The following is a 23144-nucleotide window of genomic DNA, read 5'->3' as shown; positions in this document are numbered from 1 at the left end:
CCCTCGGTGTGGGGGAGGGAGGTAATGCCCTTCGTTTTTACTGCCGGGACAGAGCTCAGGACTGTGCTATCACAGGTCGGCAAGATGGAATCGAGATCCAATTAATGATGAGTGTCACCGTGCTGCGGCAGTGCAGTCATCAAGGGAGCAGCTACTGAAAGGAAAACTGTGTGTGAATCTAAGAGGGTGTGTGGGACACAAAGGCAAACAAAATGCTACATAATCCCTCAGGGGATCCGGCTAAGAGCTCTGGCTGACCGCTGGCTGCCTCTTGCTGCCGGCACCTATAAGGGCCCGTAGACAAGGGGCCAATCACAATTCAGACCCCCCCCCCCCAGCTGGAATAACTCTCATAACTACTACAGACGCTGACAGCAAATCGGGGCATAAACCACCAGGTACCAGCACATGTGCTCATGAACAAACAGAGAGAGAGATACAGTATGAACTTGGATCACACAGTATGACTTCCTGAAGGTACATCTCTGCCAGTTATACCAATGATCTAATTTGTTAAATGCAGATGAAAGTCAATGCGGGAAACTGTAAAACCAGAAAGAGTTTGCATAGGGGATTATGATAGTAAACACGAAACGTCTGTATTTCTGAATTTATCGATGGATTAGCACAGAGGGCTACTATAGTAAATACCGGCAATATCTGTATTTACCAATGAGTTAACATAGGGGGCTATCACAATACATACAGGCAATATCTGCATTTACCAATGAATTAGCACAGGGGGGCTATTATAGAAAACACAGGCTTTTACAAGCATCACAGTCATTATGGCTGTGCTTAATTCAAGGAAATGATTTAAGCACTTTCATTTACACAGCTCTGTAAACAAGCCAACTACTAAAGTGTCTCCAGTGGGGAAAGTATAGACAGATTTCCTGCTTTAACAAAAGGCTAAATTCAGTTAATCTCAAAATTACAGGATAATGATGGCACTCTCTAATCGCCGACGAGTTTCTCTGCAGCTAAAGCGACGTGTAGGTGAGTCTGCAGACGCAAAGTGTTTTTGAGTCAGCAAAAGCGAGAGACAACTGGCAACACGACGAAATGCAGGAGGACACTTGAATGTCACATAATACAGATTATGTTTGTGTGGAAAATCATGGCCATAGATGCAGTCGTCACTCTAAACTTTCTCCACCAATGAGGTTGCAATGACTTCAGAACGCCAGGTGGATATATTTGAAGGACTCCCTGATAGACCTCCTGGATAAAGATCATGATCTGCACTTGTTCATGGAGAGTCTATACATCACAGTCAAGGCGTCACACTGACCTTCTCAGTTCAAATAGAGAGCAGTCATTATGGAAGTGAGAATGGACGGCATAACAGTTACGATGATGAAGACCCTCCGCGTCACAATCTCTGCTCTCCCTCTCTGAATTAAATCTGATTGCCGCGATACCATCTGAGTTACACAGAGAGACGGCAGCTGGGTTGTCACAGCGGAGTACAGATTCACTTGGCATATCCCTCGTGGGAACGGTGTGAAGCCGCTTCCCAACATGTCGCCGTCACCTCCGCTACCCGTTTTCGATGTCGTTTGCTCGTGTCGAGCTTCCAGCACCGTGCCGTTGACTGAGTAACAAAACCGGCTCTGTTGGGATGACTCAGGACACACGAGAAGCTCCTCACCAAAATCCCATGTTAGAAGTCCCAATTCTCTGAAACCCCTTTGCTCCGTATGTGACAGTTAGCGATCTGACCCTGTAGACAACAACCCAGATACCACAGAGATCTGCTTCTGAGTCTGTTCCCAGAACAAATCAAATCACGCCTCTTGGGTGTTTCAGGGCTGGCTGCCGCAAACGACGCTCTTCCTCACATCTTGACAAAAAAAAAAACATTCTCCAAAAAGTTGTTTTATGGCAGAAACAGCTTTTTTTTTTAGCCATCATAAGTTTCATTTTCTATATGATACTGAATGTTTGAAAGTTATACACATCCAAAGGCCAGCAAACCTCAGGACTGGCCCCTCCTCCGAGAGGAAATACAGCTGAGCCACCTGCCTGTATTCAGTCTCCCTCAGTAACATTTGATGGCGTGACCTTCCAGATAAGGCATGGCACCAACCAAACATCCAAAACCCACAAATTGCTGTTTTCCAACCACATATTAAGACACTGAAATGATAAAAATGAAACTTCTCATACAATTGTATATTGTAAACTATGAATTTTATTAGTTATTATAAACCATATGAATCATTAGGACTATTTTATGGGGCTTCAGCCCCGCAAAATAAATGTATATTTATTGGCTTAAGTCATGAATACTTTTTTTTAATATATGTTTGCCAATCAGCCCCCCCCCTCCCAGTAAAGACACAACCCCATCAATCCATTCAGCTCTAACTAAGCTCCTATTTATAAATATATGTTACAACTGGTAAGAAAATGTGCTTCAAAACTATTTTTATCTGTAACAGTATTTGTACTCCATAGCTTCCCAGCAACCCCAAAATCGACGCCCTACCTTATGATGTCGATGTGGCCGTTCTTGGCCGCCAGGTGCAGGGCGCTGGTCCCGTTGGGGTCCGTGGAGTCCCCTGGCTTGGGCTCCAGAAGGGCAGCACACATGTTGCTGCTAAGCAGAAGCTGGACCACCTGCAGGGTCCATCCAAGAGCCCCGACTTCAGCTTGTTAGCGTGTAGGCTAATGCAAATCTATAATGTGGCCAGATGTGCTATTCAAACAACGGATGCTAAGTTACAGTGTTGTTAGGCTGGAGTTCTCTAGAACAGGGGTGGGCAGTCTTATCTTCAAAGGGCCGGTGTGTATGCAGGTCTTTGGGGTAACCTTAGGTCAGCTGTTCAAACCCAGGTGTAAGGACTCTTCAGCCAATCAGTCCTCTAATTACTAACATAATTAGGGAGTTGCAGTGAAAACCCCCACACACATCTCTCCTCTGGTACGGCAGTAGGGGGCACTCTTTCACCTGAACCAAATCAAATACCACTATCCTAGAGCAATGCATGGGAAAGATGCACCACATAGACTACAGTACATTGTATAAACTTTTACATTTTTAAGTTCCCATAGTGCCGAATAATGGAATTCAAATTCTAATCCAGCCGACGGCTAAAATAAGTTCCCATGCAAAAATAGTTAGTTTGTTTCCCAAGTTTGTGGTGGTGAGGGACATTATTACCGCATAACAACCAGAAACTACACAGATACGCATCACAGGTTAAGTGTCACTGTCCCGTTAAGAAGGTGAGGGAGCTCATGGGTGACTTCTGCGAGACTCACGCCAACTCTGCCGAATTCGCAGGCCAGGTCCAGCGGGGTTTTCCCAGCATTGTCCACAATGCAGGGGTTGGACTGGTGTTGGAGCAGCATCTCGGACTGGGAAGGGAAGGACAGCTGTCAGGGTGTGTCCCTGTTTTGGACAAGTGTGGGGGCCGCTCCTGATGCCCCCTCAGGCCAACGCCTCCACTGCACCCTTCTGTCAACATGAGACTAAAACTGTTTTTGTTTTAATTCAGTTACAATCAACTCAAATAGCTTAAATACGAGTAAAAATAAAGGCTGCATGGTAGAGATGACAGGAAACGAATCTGCCTTCCATTATTTCTGAATATAAGTGGGGTGTTCTTGGTACTTCTTCTTGTTGCTAGTCAAAAGCCCCTAAGGTTTAGCGAGATTCCTGCAAAGTAGCATCCTCCCTTCACTTTAGCATAAGCAGATTCTTTAGGTCTGTGCCTCAGATGATGATTCTGATGATCTGGGAACTTCAGAGGCCTCATTCGCATTACAAAATGCAAACGTGGCATTCACGGTTTGATGGACTACGACCTCAGGTGGAAGGCAGAGCTGAGAAGCTCCCCCTCACTGCAAGAAAACAACAAAAAAAAACACGCACACCTCCATACTGCTTCTTGTCAAAATCCTCGAATCTTTGCAAAGAGCCAAATCTTGTCAGGGCACCTCTGATAATTCCGCATTCCGACTCTTAGCGGATATAAGACAATGCAGATCAGAATGGCTCGCTTTTGCCAAGAGGGACATGCGCGTCATCTCTAAGCTGTGCTGCTACTCCAAACCTGACCCTGCCTTGTACTCCCTGTATTTCCAAAGAGCCCCAAAATGGGGTCATGTGACATCAGACAGAATCTCATTGGTTTAGGGCCGCTACTCAGTCACTGGGCAGGTGTGAAGATGACATTAATCCAGGAGCCTTGTACCTTATTTGAACTGGAGGATATGCGTTTTTTTTCCACGAGAAAACATATTCCACTGCACGTATGTGTAGAATAGCAAGCAGAATTGAATTTTGAGTAGCGAGGAAATGTAAAAATGTGGATCTAACAAAATCAAAACACGGTAATTTCAAACACTGGATCATGTGAAAATGACCTTGGGAACAGATGTCGACAGGGTAAGCTACGGGGCTTGGCACCTAGGGGGCGCCGTTACTTACTACGTCGTAGTGGCCATGCTGAGCGGCCAGGTGCAGCGGGATCTGGCCCTCGTCCGACTGTCCGTTGACCGAGGATCCCGACTTGAGCAGCATCTTCATGGGCTCCGTCTTGCCCTGCCAGGCTGCATAGTGGAGCGGGCGCATCCCTGCGGGAGAAACGCGTGATCTGAAGAGAGGAATCGGACGCATGGTGCTCAGCGCGTCGTATCTCCATTCATGCATCTGAACCTGACTCTACTGAAGCTATTCAGCTTCAAAGCCCTTTCTGAGGCGGCCAGCGGAGTGATGCCGGCTGGAACTTGAAAAGAACCACAATCCCAAGCGCTCAGCCCCTGCAGCTCCAACTGGAGATTCGCTTATGTGGCTCTAAGCTCAAATTTCCACTTCTTATCAGAATGGTTGGCCCACTACCTTTTGAAGCACATATAAATATATTGCACATAATCCACGTTCGGGCCAAATAAGTTCCAATGAGACGCCTGTTGGGCTGAATGTGGTAGATCAGGGGTTTTTAACGTGGGATCCGTGACTCCTAGGGGTCCGTAGAGTCTGAAAGATGCCTTTATCATCTGATTCACACAATGTGGAAAATATTCAAGGGACAGCCCTCCCCTTTCACAAAGAGCCAAAGATATTCTAGAATATTCTTAGCTCTTAGCCTCTTTCATTCATGGCAAGGGATTTTTGACTATTGGGAGTGGGGCGGGGGGGGGGGGGGGGTTACCCAGGTTGAAAACCCCTGCGGTAGATGTAGGACAGTCACGGTCACCTTTCTGGTCCTTGAGGTCCACAGTGGCCTGGGACTCCAGCAGCAGGGAGATGAGCTCCATGTTGCCATTGAGGGCGGCATGATGGAGGGCAGCGAACCTGCAGCCGGAGATAGCGGAGTGTCACAGTCTGCCGTTTGTCCCTCACTACTGCCACACATCCGGTGGCGGGATGCGGTATTGCGAGAGCCTTGCCATGTCCCATGGCTCAGCAGTTCCTCGGCACGGGGGAGAGTGGGGGGACGGCTGGCCACAATAAACCTGCAACCGCCCGGTCGCTCGCCAAGCCCCTTAAGGACTAATCTGCATGATGGCTGACACCTCTTGATTGACAGGCTAAGCAGAGACTCAAAACGCACGCTCCACGGAGGGTCACGACACGCTTAGTGAGCAGCGGCGATGCCAGTTTGCGCGGTGTCCTTCTATTAATAATTTTCTATGCCCCGAAACATGAAAAAAAGGAACAAATTAAAGAGCAACCATGTAGCCTACTGAACACCACATATAAATAAAACATACAACAGCTACCAAAACAGCAGACGGACGGTGCACCGTTCCAGCAGCCAAGCATATTTTTCGCATTATTGACGGCGCTGCCCCGTGCATCCGTGTTATCGGCCAGCTCTCTCCGATGACGCTTCTGCTATGGCCAAACAATCGCAGCGTTCTGCCATAGTTAAGCCTCCTCGCGCCACACACCTCTACTGGGAATGGAAAATGTACGCCGCTCATTAACATATGTTTCTGCCCGCTGAGGTCAGGCATTTGAATAGAGCATTATCACCATTGTTGGGGAAAACCGTCTTTCTGCTGGAAGCCCGCTGGCAACGTCTGCATTCCCACAGCCCCACCATTGCTGCCTTTTCCCACCATTAATGCTCCCGTCTAAAAGATATTTCTATTTTACTACCTTTCTGAAGTGACTTTAGACTTCGCTGCCAACACAGTGTGGAAAAAAATTAATGAAAAGAGACAGCGATCTGGTGCCGATTTAATCCGACTGTTAGGCCTTCCCAGTGCCTCACTCAAAAGAAACAGCTATACAAAATAAAAATGCCTGAATTTCCAAGTTTTTTTTAAACTCCAGGATAATGACAATTATCAAGTGATGATTTAAATTTCACCAGTTAATGGACAGAGTCCCACACTCACCGATTGACATCTGGACCGTAATCTGCACGGAATATTTAAACAGCAGCTCCTCACTGCTCCGCACAGATGTGTCGGGACTGTTATGAAGTGGCAATGATGGCGCGAGTGACAGGCACAACACAATTTCCCACATTTATATAGAGCACAGAAAAACAATAACAGATCTGTCAGCGGCAGAAAGTTATGTAACTATGAACTACATGAATCTATAATGTTAGAAATGAGACCGGAATGGAGAAACTGGATGGAAAATATAATCTCAGTATTAAAAACACAGATTTTCCTCAGGAAATGGAAGAGGTAAAGTGCATTTTGAGTGGCGGCTTCCTTAAGGTAGGTGCTGATGAAGTTAAGATGGACACCCTGACTTGTCATTGCGGGCGGGGAGTGAGAAGATGGAGACTTGAGACAGGATGAAGAGCATCTCGAGTGGAGCTCCATGCCAGCTCTTCAGCCTCTGCCCGGGCCCCTCAGAATAATCTCAGAGGATGGCTGCATATTATACTGCTGGATAATTCATCAAAACAGAACATGGAAGTCTTGCAATAAAACACAGTGATACATGGGTTGTATAATCGCTGTGGTTGCTTGTTCTTGCTGAAAGAAAGCTTTTGTTGGTGTAACGGGATCTAACTTCAGGGTTGAAATTCCCAGCAAGAACATACGAGAGAAAATTGTTAGAATTACTTCACAGCAGTCAATTAATTATGCAACATATTCCTTCCTTTTTAGATAAGTATAATGTTAGACAAAAGGTTCTGTCTACACTCACTGATCACTTTATTAGCTACACCTTGCTAATACCAGGTAGGATCCCATTTTTGCCTTCATACCTGCCTTAATTCTTTGTGGCATAGACCCAAAAAAGTACTTGAAACTTTCCTCAGAGACTTTGGTCCACGTTGACACGATAGTATCGCACAGTTGCTGCAGCCTTGTCGAGCTACACCTTCATGATGCAAAAATGTTCCACCACATCCTAGAGGTGATCTATTTGATTGAGATCTGGTGACTATGGGGGGCATTTTGATACAGAGATATCATTGTCATGTTTAAAAAATCAGTCTGAGATGATATGAGCTTTAGGACATGGGGGGGTTATCCTGCTGGAAGTAGCCATTAGAAGCTGGGTACACTGTGGTCAAAAGAGATGGACATAGTCAGCAACAATACTCAGGTAGGCTGTGGCACTTTATTTGATACTAATGGGCCCAAATTGTACAGACAAAATATCCCCCCACACCATTACACCACCAGCAGCCCGAATTGTTGGTACAAGGCAGGATGGATCCATGCTTTCATGTTGTTTATGCCAAAATCTGACCCTGACATCAAAATGTTGCAGCAGAAATCAAGACCCAACTGATTAGGCAACATTTTTCCAATCCTAGTTTCGGTGAGTCTATGCCTAATGCAGCAAGGGGTTATTTGAGTTGCTGTTGCCTTTCTAGCAGCATGAACCAGTCTGGCCATTCTCCTCTGCCTTTTGCTGTCAACAAGGCATTTTCGCCCAAAGAACCACCACTCGCTGGATGGTTTCTCATTCCCATTCTCTACAAACCCTAGAGATGGTTGTATGTGAAAATCAGCAGTTTTTGAAATACTCTACCAGCCTGGCACCAAGAACCATGCCACGTTCAAAGTAACTTAAATCACCTTTCATCCCCGTTCTGGTGTTTGATGTGAACATTAGCTGAAGCTCCGGACATGAATCTGCATGATTTTATTCATTAGGCTGCTGACAAATGATTGGCTGATTAGATATTTGGTTCAACTAGCAGCTGAATAGCTGTACCTACTAAAGTGACCAGTGAGTGTATGTTGTGCTGAAGACTGATTAAACAGAAAAAAGTATAGAAGCGTTACGATTTTATTCAGGTGCAACATGTAACTGGTACAGCCCACAGTGGTCAGCTCTCACCAAAACCTTGCTCCACGGGCCTCCTGTGTTTTTGTCTTACTCTGTTGACGTTGCCTTTGAAAACTGTGTCACCTGGCCCTCAAGGTATTACATTACCAGTACAATAACCTGTCTGTTTCCTAATCTGCGGTTCTGGCATAAGAAAAAACTTGCTCAAATGGTTTCTGGTATTCCTTCACTTTCTGTCAGTTCTCTTGTTATCACACACGATTTTCAGATCGCTCGCGGCCCCGGATACGTTTTCACGACCGAAGGGAGATCCGAAGGACTTTCTGTGTGAAACGGGAGGCATTTCCCAAACACCATCAGAGTCTCTATTATTCTACCGCAGACGTAAATGATTGTTCTGGAAAAAGGCGAAACATAATTACTCCTCGACGGATTGTGACACGCTGATAAAAGACTCCCCCACTACAGAGGTGGTAAGACGGTGGATTGCTTTCATATCCAGCATGACAGATGATAAAAGAACATATCCACACTCAGGCTAATAGAATAAAAACTCATTTCAAATAGAAGCATTTAAACCCACTATATTTATGGCTTGCCGTTACACTTATTTGATAGTTTTCCTTTTTATAGTGTGAGAGACGGGCAATATGGTGAATCAGGTCTCTCATCTATATTAATAGAAATTCTAAATGTGCAAACTACTCAGAAACTTGCATAAAACCATTTTGCCCCAGTTCCTATCTCTTTAAGATATATGTATCATTTACGCAGAGTCGACACAGCAAACGCCTGCTCCAGCAATGCAATATAAATGTATAAATTATTCTGCAGGCCCAAAACAAGCAGACAGGCTATCGTCAGTGATTGATGTGGGCTGATCTCAAAGCCGTTTAAGGACAGGCTTTTGGACCCAGCAGCAACACCAGATTGGGCCTGAGGGAGGGGCAACGTAACGTTCAGGAAGGTCGTTGGGCCCCGGACATCGTAAACAGGGAGGGGTGTGGAGTCGAGGAGATGTTACACGGAATGGAGCTCGTACAGGACCAGCAAGATTTGTGGGTCTTTAAATACTACTTCATAAAAGCAGGTTACCTTTGCACAAAGGCAGTAAAAGCTGATCGTTTGAGTTCAGGCCGACAACTTTGATAAATAGGCAGGTAAAAGTAAAATAGTTGAGTGATCTAGAACGGATTGCTCTGCCTTGCAATAAAGACTGAGAATGTGGTAATCCAATGCCCCATTCCTTCAAGCAGTCCTCGCACGGCTGGCAAGATGGCCGACCTAAAAACAGAGCGAGGCTTTGTTAGAACTACTGGAGAGATTTCAGCATGAACGGGAAGGTCACAGGTCAGGTGGTCCATTCTGAATGTGTCCCAGAAGAGCGGGAAACTTATTCAGCTCTCTCATCCGCTGCAGCAATGGTCCACCATTCAAAATATACCCAGAGGAAGAATAAAACAGCACCTGTAAATTCTTGCAAACTAAATATACACCCACGTGCCTTTTTACTGGCTATGTGGGTTACTACTCGGAGCAGTGCATACCAGCAGCTAGACTCCAGTATAAATTTAGATCATTCATCTTTGTGGCGATTTGTGTGTAAAGAAAATCTCTGTAACAGGATCTAAGTTCAGACAGGGATGTACATTTGAGATGGTAGAGACACGTCCCAACCAATAATGCGGAAGTACCAAGTGTGTTTAAGGGGGTAGGGGCTGATTTGGCTCCTACTAATGTTACAATTAAAACCAACGGCCATGAGTTCAGACGCGCATCTAACGATCGGAATTAAAAATAACAATTACATAAATACTTCACTTGACACTAACGTAGGACTTTATGTGCTGAGATACAGAGTAATTATTCCCTTTTAAGTAAGAAAAACATCAAACAAAATGGGGCCGTTTGTTTTGAGAAGCCATTTGATGAGCAGCATATTTAGAAGTTCCAGTTGTGAGCTCAGAAATGTAATCATGAAACCGTGAATTACACATGCATTACATGTGCATTACATGTGCATTACATGGCCAGCAAAATAAACACAAGCTTAATATTAACAAACAGGCTTTCATATAAGACGCCTTCCAGCAAATGACTCATTTCCAGGGTGCATGATGATAAACAATTGGAACATCCATTTGTATATATACATAAACCTAAATCTAACAACACTATTATCTATGTTGAAGGTCTTCAAAGGGGTAATATTACACTGTTCTGAGAAGGCATTATTTCAGCAGGGTGAGGCGGCCTTCATTTGGTGCTACACTGCCTTATCGTGTCCTTTCCTTGCCGATGGTGAAGCCTGATAATGTGAGCCAGGTTTGCAGTTGGGCAGGATCTCCGGCGTGACGTGGAGGCCCAACACTGGGGTGTTTGGGGGGGGATGGGGGGGGGGCTCTGGTTGCGGCCCTGAAATTTGGCAGCCATGCAGTATTTACGGTGCCCCCCCACCCTGCCCCGCATCCGGGGGCCTGCAGAGGGATGATTGTGGAAAGGCAGAGTGTCCCGCCAAACCTGCAGAGGTGCAGCTTGTGCACCTCACCACAGCCCCACGCACCCCCTCCTCAAACACAACGCTGACCCACTTGCATTAATAAATGGACTCACCCCCCCCGGGCGTCTCCATGGACAGAAACGACTCGATCATCTTTTCACTGCTGATTACGAGCTCAAGTTCCTCTGTTGTAATTATTATTGAAATTAGCAATGCTTGGGAGATTTTACAACAGGAGAAAGGCGAGAGAAGGGACCCCCCCCCAACTTCAAGCAACGATTTCCTGCCATTGACAAATCAATAAGTAATGTGCACAAATAAACAAAGTATTAATGTATTATTTAACAGAAACATTTTCATGCAAGAAATGCCCGTCTGCAAATCTGCTGAGTGGAATATGAATTTTCCAATGAAGATACATGAAGGCATCCACAGAAACCTTGCATGCACAAAAAAGACAATGGATGTGATTGGAATTAATCACATGCAGGGATTAACTCATTACCCTTAAAATGGTAATGAAAACGTTCGTACAACACCGAGTCCCACACATGTATTTAAAACCCAATACACACCTCCTCCTTTTTAATAATATGCAGCATGTATTTTCACATGACAGAGAACACATCAAATTATAGCTAAAACAGCACTTTCACCTTGTAATATATCGCTTGGTTTATTGCTTAATAAACTGTCACCATTTTATCTTGAAAAAACCTGCCCCCTCCCCCACCAAGATGGCTGTTTAGCCAACGGCAGATCGTCAGTGGTGCAGGTGAATCACCTTAATGGCCCTGATGCCGTCACTGGTACTGCCCCACCCGGCTCCTCAAGCAGACCTGCTCTGTACCTGTATCTGACAGCCCTCCCCCGCAGCCAGTGAGAGCTGGCCAGCGATTCCCGACAATGCCAATGCCAATGCCAATGCGAACGTCAGACAGGTCACAGAAGCTGTGCACACTTTGCCCAATTAGCCATGCCAAAGGACTCCTTGTAAAAGGAGACAAACCACACAGGCCTGACTCAGCACTTTAATCTGAGCCATACCCAACGGTCGGCACCCCCACGCACCCCCAGGCACCGCGGCACTCCATGAGGCACTCAGCACTTCTGGCAATGCTTCATATATTTTTAATATGAAACGTTCAATCATTTATCGTTAAATATGTAATATATAGCCCATTATTAGCCTGAATTTATGTTTTGTGACATTTATTCCCACAGTGTCGTAAATACAACCCCCCGCCCCCTAAACACACACATGCATATACATAGAATAGAATATATTTATTGTCATAGTACATATACAACGATATATATAATTCGTTCAGTTCAACAGCTGCTAATTTAAGTCACAGAGAAACTCATCTTATTCTTTGTTCTCCATGTTTTCTCAGCACCTTTACTGATAAATGTGTTAAAGCACATTGACGATTCTGCCTCAAGCCACCCGCTAACAGCGTTAGCGTTAAAGTCTCCTGGACTGTTGCCGTGACAATCAGTCTGCATGGTGTACATGCTGTGCAGAATTCATGGAGGTGTACTGCAAACCCACCTTTGTCATCCAGAATAATTCTCATGCATGTGTGGGATTAGGGTATTGGCTATTTGGTTCTCCAATTACGCTGAATGAATCTCCAAACAGCAGTGCAGATGGCTTACAGTGACCAGGATGTAAATCATGAATCGATTTCATATCTTGTGATTCTCTGGACCTCCACTGGGGAAACATATTTCTTTAGTTAGTCCTGCACATTCACAGTCGCTAAAATAAAGCAAATGTGACTGGTCAGGCCATTTCGCATCTGCTTGTGTGAAGAATTTTGATTGGCTGACCAGAACCTTCCATGGCTGCTTTAACAGACAATCACAATCGGCTATCCCTGTCCTTGGGAGTGATCAATGCCTTGACCCTGGCCTGAGGTCCATCCAAAAGTCTGAAATCCTGCGGGGAAAAAAAGCCCACACCAGGTGGGGCATCCATCAAAGAAACAAATCCATTACAGCCCCTTGGTTTCTGTTAGATATACAGGGGGCGTAAGTCAGGATATGAAATGAGGAGTTGTGAAGCGTCAGCGGGGCGGACCGGTGACCTCCATTAACATGCCCATAAGGACAGGCGCACACTGGCCCATCTTCCCCGCAGGTTACACACCCATGACGCAGTATCCATCGCGCAGATCGCAATCTCACTCAGTTATCACACTCACAGCAATTTTCATATCAGTGTCTCAATAAGAGCTGTCAGGGATTGACGACACCTCTCACAGCACGCTTATGAAGACATCCCGGCTGTGATTGGTCTATCATTTAAGCTAAAAGAGACCAATAACACACCACTTTTAGCATGTTTATAATACCACACCAGCTGTGACTGGTGTATGATAGGCTACTAAGTGACACATTTGTAAATGGAACACAACCCAATAAATTGCCTACAGGGTGGCATAAATTATCAGTATGCGGAAAGCGCTTTTTTATAATCAGGGTTATTTTTGTCAACGGTCGGAAACAAGAGGCGAATTCAACACGTTGCCGCAAAAGCCATCTTTGATGAAGAAGCCGGGACTCGCCCTCTTCCAGAGAGCCCGTGTATTGCTGCCATTTCGAAACCTCTTAAATTAGACTGCACCGTACTGGGTCTTTCATCCATTCTGTTTAGGATCAATTGGAGGAAAAAAAAAAGTCCTTTTTATCTACTCGAAAAGTTAAACATTTTCAGAGTGATCATCAATCAACACCAAGTACGTTCCAAATATTCACACCGTTAACGTGCGGTAATTGGCTTCATACATCACAGAACCTCATAAGCCCAAACAGACAGCATTAATATTTACACACGGAATCAAACTTGGTATTTGCCCTGGGGGTGTCCGTGAAGAAGATGAACTCATCGTGATGGACGGTGATTAAACGTTACGAGCATGAAGCCCATTCAGACTCTGAACACCTGCACTGCACATCACAAAATGCACAGCCCAAAGCAGAGAGAGGTTTTAACGCCCACTGCTATTTTTGTTTAAGATGTGGACATTAAAAATAAAACATTCTTGTCTGGTTTTAATTAGTTTTGTTAGATTTGTTTCAGCTGGAAAAGTGCACACAGAATATTGTTCTAAAAACGTTCACTCCCTAAGTGACATGTATGGCGAGGTGATGACATCACGCAGAAGATCACTCCAAACGGACCACCACCGATGGTGCTAAGTGCCCTAACTGCCGTAATGGACAGGCTGAGTACTAGCTCTGTGGAAACCCATTAACCTTGTCATTTATCCCAGAGTATTTCCTTTTACGTTTTTCTTTGGTTGGAACCCAAATTATTATATGCAGAAAAGTTGATATATGACCATGTTTGAGTACTGTCACCTCTGCCCTGCGGGTGTAGCATGTTTTTTCTCTGGGGGCTCCTGGTTCCTGTAGTGCAAATTCATGGAGTTTGGTGAATTTGTGTTTCTACATTGCCTCTAAATAGTGTATGACTGTGTGCCCTGCAATGGACTGGCATCCTATCCATGGTGACCCACACCCTGTGCCCTGTGTTTTGTGCCCTGTGCTCTCTACCCTGTGCTGTGCCCTCTGCCCTGTATCCTCTGCCCTGTGCTCTGTGCCCTGTGCTCTCTACCCTGTGCTGTACCCTCTGCCCTGTAACCTCTGCACCGTGCTGTATCCTCCGCCCTGTGCTCTGTGCCCAGTACCCTCTGCACTGTGCTGTATCCACTGCCCTGTGCCGCGTTTGTGCCCTGTGCTCTCTAACCTGTGCTGTGCTCTGTGCCCTGTGCTCTGTGGCCTCTGCTGTCTGCGACAGGCTTCAGGCCTCCCTGACCCTGAATAGGGTAAGTGGATATAGGATGGATGAATGGATGTATGTTTGAATATCGATATATGCTAATTTCCAGTCATCTCACTGACGTCCTTCCCAATGAGCAGATGAATATCGCAGAATGTCCATGGCTGTCTTTGATGCCTGCTGATACCCCCCGTTGAGGAAGTCATTGCGGAACTTTTAATGACTCCGGAATCTTTTCTTGTCCAAGAGTGCAGCCCACCCAGACACCAGCGTGGAGCCCGGGCCTCTTTGGTAGAGACAACATTCTCGCCTACCCTCAGGACGCGGCGTGGGAGAGACCTGGCAGAGAAGCAGCCAGCTCCTTCCGAAGCACCGTGACCATGCCAGAGAAAACTCCAGGACGTCGATGACTCACTGACTGATCAATGCAGGCTGTCTTCCAAGGAGACATCTAAACACGGAGTGCAGCCGAGTGAAGGGCCGGAGCAAGAGATGAGGAAATTCCATCCCAGGGCAAATAAAGGACAGGTGTGCCATTTCCTTCAATGGCTACAAGATAAATGTCTCTAAATGAGTGCTATGGATGACTATTCACTGCAGAACAAGTTCATTTGTTTCAATACACCTTAATAAATCGGTTTCTCTGTACACAGACGATGGTGCAATTTGCACCCTGTCCAGCGCCTTTGATCAGTCACCCAGAGGTTCAGGCTTACACCATGGAGAAGATGACCTTTAGATGATCTCCGCACTTGTAAAGAGAATTTATTACTGTAAGTCGGCGATGATTAATGACAATACCTCCCCCCTAAACAATAGAGGGGATGTGAAAATGCACTGTGCACTTGATGGCCGCCCCAATTAACATTCATGTAGCACCGCGTTCTGCTCAGCCAGCCCGATGAATGGCCCTGTAGTCCTGTCACGCTGGCGCCATGTCGTCGTTATGGAAGGTGTTTTTGTTGTCAGGACAGGGTAATTGCTCTCCCCACTTGGTGAGCACCCTGTAGAGGCTCGGGGTGGTGGGCAAACAGCATCAGGATCCTTCATTTTTGCAAGGAGTGCAGTCAAATTAAACGGGCTAGTTTGACCACCAGAGGATGAATCTGGAGGACTGACCCGCCCCTCAACAGCAAGCCCAGAACACAGGCAGTGTCTAGCCATGGGGGAACATAGCCGCCTTGCCAATAAGAGGCTCTAAACTCACTGTTGCCCCTCCCCCCAAGTTGCAGAAGGGGACTGGGACAAAACACTGAGCCCCCAAAGCAGCACAGCCAAGCACAGGTTGGGCAGGCAAGGAATAGTCTCTGCTAAAACAGAGTCTGCGCTTATGCAGAGCCACCATTAATGCAGTCACCGGTAATGTAGGGCCACTGTTAATGCAGAGCCTGCGCTTATGCAGAGCCACCATTAATGCAGAGCCACTGTTAATGCAGAGCCACTGTTACTGCAGAGACACTGTTAATGCAGGGCCTGCGTTTATGCAGAGCCACTGTTAATGCAGGGCCACCATTAATGCAGAGCCTGCGGTAATACAGCACCTGCACTAATGCACAGTCACCGTTAATGCAGAGCCTGCGCTTATGCAGAGCCACCATTAATGCAGGGCCTGCAGTAATACAGCACCTGCCCTAATGTAGAGCCACCGTTAGTGCAGAGCCACTGTTAATGCAGAGCCTGCGCTTATGCAGGGCCACCATTAATGCAGAGTCACTGTTAATGCAGAGCCTGCGCTTATGCAGGGCCACCATTAATGCAGAGTCACTGTTAATGCAGAGCCTGCGCTTATGCAGAGCCACCATTAATGCAGAGCCACCATTAATGCAGGGCCTGCACTTATGCAGGGCCACCATTAATGCAGAGCCACCGTTAATGCAGAGCCTGCAGTAATACAGCACCTGCCCTAATGTAGAGCCACCATTAATGCAGGGCCACCATTAATGCAGAGTCACTGTTAATGCAGAGCCTGCGCTTATGCAGAGCCACCATTAATGCAGAGCCACCATTAATGCAGGGCCTGCACTTATGCAGGGCCACCATTAATGCAGAGCCACCGTTAATGCAGAGCCTGCAGTAATACAGCACCTGCCCTAATGTAGAGCCACCGTTAGTGCAGAGCCACTGTTAATGCAGAGCCTGCGCTTATGCAGGGCCACCATTAATGCAGAGTCACTGTTAATGCAGAGCCTGCGCTTATGCAGGGCCACCATTAATGCAGAGCCACTGTTAATGCAGAGCCTGCGCTTATGCAGGGCCACCATTAATGCAGAGCCTGCAGTAATACAGCACCTGCCCTAATGTAGAGCCACCATTAATGCAGGGCCACCATTAATGCAGAGCCACCGTTAGTGCAGAGCCACTGTTAATGCAGAGCCGCTGTTAATTCAGAGCCACCGTTAATGCAGAGCCACTGTTAATGCAGAGCCATCATTAATGCAGAGCCACTGTTAATGCAGAGCCAATGTTAATGCAGGGCCTGCGCTTATGCAGAGCCACCATTAATGCAGAGTCACTGTTAATGCAGAGCCAATATTAATGCAGGGCCTGCGCTTATGCAGAGCCACCATTAATGCAGGGCCACCGTTAGTGCAGAGCCTGCGGTAATACAGCACCTGCACTAATGCAGAGTCACCGTTAATGCAGAGCCTGCGGTAATACAGACCTGCAATGCAGGGCCTCTGCTATTGTAGATTCTGTGCTGATGCAAAGCCTGCCTTAATACAGAGCCTGTGCTAATGCAGGCAGGTCTGTGTCACGTGACACGAGGAGGGCCATCACTACCCCGCACAGTCATTACCCCCTGGCTTGCCACGCGTCACCCTTATCTGCTCAGCTGCTGGGTGAAGGTGGTCCCAGCTTTTCTGTCTCTCCTCTCTGCAATTTGCTGTCCCCAGCAATTAATTTGCCTGATAACACGCTGGGACAGAAGGCAGCCAGCTGATAGGAGATAAGGGCCTAGGGGTGGGAGTTGGGGGGCAGTCATTGCAGCCTCTGCCATGCCACACTCACGGGTCATGGGACCACGGCTTAGGGACAGTACAGTGAAATTACACATCTGCGATCTGGTCGCCTTTAGCCAATAGAAATGTCAGGCAGTCATTTACAGGCCTGCATTCATTATGAGGGAGGCAGAAATCAGCGTAAATCATTTCCCCCCTGGCCAGTCTCACCCCTGCCCCCAGCCTGACTGCAGCCCCCCTCGCCCCCACCCCAATCCCCACTGCTGCCCCCCAGAGGGAACACAGTTCACCCTCACCTTTCCACCTCTGTGTCACGCGGATAACAACCATTCCTGCGAACGTATATCACGAGACAGGAACCCCATAAATCTGGTGCTCAGCCTCCGCTCTCCCCTTGGGGACGCTGCTGGAATGTCCTGGTAATTGGATGTCAGGTGACCTCACGGTCCCTGGTGATAACGCCGAAAATCCAAGGTCCGATTGAACCCATACAGCCATTAGCTCATTTCCAAACGAGGGGACCAATCAGTGCCAGGCACACAGCGATGCCAAAGCAAGCTGATCTTTCTGGAAATGTTTAATTGGGATTGTCTTTTGAATTAATGACTGCAACCCGAGGCAAGAAGGGACCGAGTAGCATCAATTTAGAGCTGAAGTCTAAGTTGCTTGCAATCAGCTACAGGGACAGCTCTCTCTCTCTCTCTCTCGCTCTCTCTCCCACACACACACAGGTTTGTTTGTAATTATATCTTTGTGGGGACTCTCCGTTCATTTCTATGGGGAAAACTCTAATCCCAACATGATGACCTTAACCTCTACCTTAACCCTAAGCATAAGTAACCAATCAAAATATGAGACTTTTGGCATTTTCAGTTTTTTGATTGCATTCACAGATCTTTGGGGGAACCTGAAAAATGGTCCCCATAATGTCAAAATCACAGGTTTTTATCACATTGTTGGGGATATTAATAAACTCACACACACGTACACACACTTAAGTGCTGACGTGAACTGACAATAAACAGCCACCCACAGACATCCAGACGCACAGACATGCTCCGAGACACGCAGGTTTGACAGGAGCCTGTTGGGGGGGTCCACACCCGATGGAGAGCATGCTGCATGCAGTTTAATAACCCGTGGAGCCAGTGGCCTTCTTCAAGGTGGGGGGTGGGGGTGCCTCTCACTCACCCATCTGTGTCCTGAAAGTTAACGTTCACTCTCTTGGCAGAACCCAGCAGCTCTGGATGAGGCAGACAGAGAGAGAGAGACAGAGAGAGAGAGAGAGAGGGGGAGGTTGTAAGTTGTTTGTGCTGCGACGGAACGTAAAAATAAAATAAACATTATCTGCAGCCATGGCGATGTGAGACACAAGAGGAGATCGGACGTTCTTCCGAAGCAGCTCGCTGAATTCAAAGTGCGTTTCCGCTGTGTGACACAGCTTGCATTTTAAGCGGAGAGCCGCTGGCAAAACTAAGCAGCTGAAACTGTCGTGTGTGTGCGTGTGCACGTTTGTGTGTGTGCGTGTTTGTGTGTGTGTGTGTGTATACACAGGAGAGCAGGAGGCAAAGGCAAGCCTGTACCCATAAAGACCGAAGGCCTTAAACAGCACTCGCTCAGCCTGGAATGACATTGGGACGGTTAGTTGGGGCAGCGTCTGGCTCAGTGGGCTCAGCCTGTGTGTCTGTAATCAGAAGGTTACTGGTTCAAACCCACCCTCAGCACGTCTGTGGGTGCTTGAGCAAGACCCTTAACCCCCAGCTCCATGGGTGCCAATACAGGTGGCTGCCCTTCGCGGACAGCTTACTCCATAAAGAGCAAGCTGAGGGAGGCATAAAAATAATTTCCCCAAGGGGATCAATAAAGTATCTATTGTTGCAGTCATTGTGTGGCACTGGGAGTGTTACAGTCATTGTGTGGCACTGGGAGCCTTACAGTCATTGCAAGTTGCCCCAATCCAGGCTCAGGGTGGCCTTTTGTGAGGGGAACACCAGGGGGTGCTAGTGAGAGAACTAGGGGGAAGGGGGATTCGGCAAGGTTAGAGGTAGCTGTCAGTACAGACACGCCACGCCAACAACCGGATGGAGAATGATACCGCGGCCAGTTGGGCTGCCCCAGTGACCCGAGTCTGGGCTGCAGTATCTGTCGCTACGGTGAGTGTGATGCTACTGTGATCACAGGCCGCCAGCAGAACCCCCTGCCATCATCCTTGTGCTGTTATTTTATTCCACACCGACACTGAACAACGGGCTCATTCAAAGGTCGGCATGCGGAGAGCCGAGCCGCCAGCCGCCGGCCGGACCCGAGCCGCCGTGTTCCCGCCGGAGTTTCCCAGAGGAAGTGTGCTGGGGGGGCCAGTGAGGAGTAACGCCAAAGACTCCTGACGACAAAGCCCCGCGGAGCTGTAATGGACTGACGGGCAACTCTCCCCACAGTTGTTTTCCTGGTGTTTGGCTCTATTCCTCCAGAGCAGATAAGGAAAAGGATGACATAAGAAGACTTACACCTCCTGCTCCAGTACCGTAAAACTTTATGAAAGGCCAAGACTTACTCTCTTACAGGTAGCTTTTGAGAAAATGTTTATTAAGGGTGTAAATCGCTGGCCACATATTTTTTTCGATTAAGAGATTATTTAATTATTTTGATAACCCAGATTCAAACCTTTCTTAATTTCATGGAACCTTTTTTCAGAAATATGACCATGAGAACTTAATCACACACTATTAACTGAATAGTAAAAAGTAGAATCTCAGTACATTAATTTTAATTTTTATTATTAAACAGGGAGAACAAGCCTGTGTAAGTTGGCAAATAGGCCAAATACTGAACTATACAGAAAAAAAACCCATAAAAGATTTACTAGGCCACCAAGTGTTGCATCAATGTGGAAATTTTGACCAAATTACATTTGTGTCTAATATCACCGATAACAATTACCAGCTGACCTCTGAGCAACTTGCAGGGTTGCCGACTTTGGTCAGCTGGCTAGCATGAGATATTCAATTAGAGCACAGTCTGCACAAGCATTCATGAGTTACAGTTTTATTACCTTGTAAATAGTCTGTAGGGTTTACAAACTACCCCAACACTTTTGATGCAGCTAATTTTAGGTTTATAATGGAATAATATAGATTTGGCGTAAGATTTCTTGCGTGAGCCTCAGTATCACACCAGATGCGTGACAGTTGTCATCCTTTGCACCTGCCAAGTGGACATGGGCCAGATTTAATAATGAATTATAAACGTGTCGCAGGCTAGTACTTTCAGCCCTCTTTTAAGTGTTAAATGAGCTGATGAAATCCCTCGTCCTCCACTATGCCAAGCAGCTGATTGCCCAGTCATCTCCATTATTCCAGTCTAGTTGTGTCTCTAGCTCTGGTGCTGCTGACGTCGAATACAGATAAGGCTCTAATATCAGCCAAGACTCACCAATCTTGATTTTCAACTAATATTTGATAACGCTGATATGTTAAGTGATAGAACGTGCATCTCTAACACTCATGTTTTTAACCGAGCCATCTAGTTAGCTACCTCAGAGTTTTGATCATTGTTAATTTAGCTTGCAAAATTTCCAACTTGTTTTCTGCTGCAAAATGGGTTGTAATGCAAAGATCATCAAGTGATGCTTCTTTATGTATATTAATGTACCTTCCCCTGCAATCCGACGTCTTGGAGATTCACATACTGCTTTGCACGTCAATCTACAGAATGCAAACAGACCATAACCTGGAAGTAATAGTATCTTTCTGGAGGATTGCGAGATCTCCTTCCTGTTTTGACGTCATTTGTCATTCTGCAATCCTTTTATCACCTGACTGCCTGAATGGCTGAAACCAAATGGAGGACGAGGCCCGCTCCTGAACCGTCAGACATGCCAAGAGCGTCTCTTTCAGCTCGTCCCCTTCCCTCTCTGAGCCTTTGTGGTTTTCCGCAGCTTCTCCCAGAGGAAAAAGGGACCGGGAGCTGATCTGCGAGAGGGGAGCGAAGGCTGGAAAGGGGCCCCATGAAAGGTCGCAGTGAGAGGCTCCCGAGAGCCGAGCGCGGTTTGAAGAGGGAACCGGAGGAGGCCGTCACGTGCCCGGCGCTGGGCGGAGAGACGGTATGTCGCATGCATACAGAATGCAGAGTGCAGCTGAGAACACGGGAAAAACAGCATGCTCTGCTGCGAGATGCTCTGCTGCGAGATGCATGGATGCCCAGAAACCCTGCTGACACACATACACAGATGCTAACACACACACATGGTAACATACGCATGGAAACACATACAGAAACATGCACGCACACACACACACACACACACACACACTCCATGTAGTCATTCAACTCTCCATTCATTTCTATGAGAATAACGCTAATCCCAAAGACTCCTACCCACCCCTAACCTTAACACACATATGCTAACAGACACACGCAATCACCCACACGCTAATACACATGCTAATAGACACATACACACTAACAAACCCATGCTATCACACATGTGCACACCTACTAACAGACACGCTAACACACACATGCTATCACACATGTGCACACCTACCAACAGACACGCTAACACACACAGGCTAACATACAAACACTAATAGATACATAATACTATAATAATAATAATAATAATAATGATGATGATGATGATGATGATGATGAAGATGGTGATAATGGTGATAATAATGGTCCTTTATTTGATTATAATCCTCAGTTTTTCTCTTCGCCTTCCCCATCTTGCTCGTCATGGCTTAGGGGTCATGGCAGAGGGTTGGCCAATGAGCAGGACCCCTGCAGCTGAGGATTAAGGACCATGCTCAAGGGCCCACAAGCATATAACTACTCTGCCAAGGTGATGCTTCAACTGGCAATCTTCCAATCACAGGCACAGAGACTTGAATAGACATGGGTGCTAATGCAAACACACACACACACACACACACACACACACACACACACACATACATATTGGCCTGAATACAAGACGACCCCGATTAAAGTTTTTGGAATACCAAATCATACCTTTATAAAGAAAAATATTTAACTGAAGTTAACATGCAATTGGATTGCAAATAACAATAACAATTGTACAGTCATTACAATTGTACAATAACCATGATAACCAAAAATTTACACAACACTACGATACACGTTAAGCACATGCATTGCCTGGGTTGCCAACTCTCAAACATCTGGCGTAACTCTCACGCTTTCAGACTATCACACTCCACCAAGAAACCTTATGGCGAATCTATATTACGGTCAAAACACTTGTTACAAAATATCATATTTGGTGCCATTTATTTCCTTTTTTGTCTACTCTAGACCCTGAATATACTGTAAGACGACACCATTTTTTCAGACGGATTTTGAGGGAATAAACTCATCTTATATTTGGGTCAATGCGGTACTTCCAGATCTGAACCCCTCTACAGCGGTACTGTACACTCAAGGCATCAGACCTGCCTGCTTCAGGATGATTTCGCAGAATGGAGTGAAAAGTTTTTGAATGAGAAAATATCCCTGCAGCCCTGTGGACGGACGGATGGATGCATGGATGGATGGATGGATGGAAAAATGAAACATTTCCATTCAGCGATAATGATGGATTTGGCTGTAAGTTTTCTGACATTTTCTGAACTAAAGAGAAAAATGCGTGGCCAGAGTTTGCCTGTT

General features: G+C 46.4%; 1 protein-coding gene across 3 annotated transcripts in view; it reads right to left on the bottom strand.

Moving 5' to 3' along the window:
• caskin1 (CASK interacting protein 1) overlaps window positions 1–23144 on the bottom strand; it is a 96181-nt gene that overhangs the window by 25721 nt on the left and 47316 nt on the right. For all 3 annotated transcript variants that reach the window (XM_049012786.1, XM_049012787.1, XM_049012788.1), the window contains exons 2-6: window positions 18672–18723; window positions 5211–5308; window positions 4442–4587; window positions 3271–3366; window positions 2495–2625 (exon numbers count right to left, since the gene is read on the bottom strand). In XM_049012786.1, coding sequence (XP_048868743.1) covers window positions 2495–2625; window positions 3271–3366; window positions 4442–4587; window positions 5211–5308; window positions 18672–18723 — 523 coding nt within the window. The remainder of the gene's footprint in view (window positions 1–2494; window positions 2626–3270; window positions 3367–4441; window positions 4588–5210; window positions 5309–18671; window positions 18724–23144) is intronic.

The sequence above is a fragment of the Brienomyrus brachyistius genome, chromosome 5 (assembly GCF_023856365.1).
Source record: "Brienomyrus brachyistius isolate T26 chromosome 5, BBRACH_0.4, whole genome shotgun sequence".
Taxonomy (NCBI): Eukaryota; Metazoa; Chordata; class Actinopteri; order Osteoglossiformes; family Mormyridae; genus Brienomyrus; species Brienomyrus brachyistius.
The sequence above is the reverse complement of the archived record's forward strand: the minus strand, read 5'-3'. Positions and strand labels throughout refer to the sequence as shown.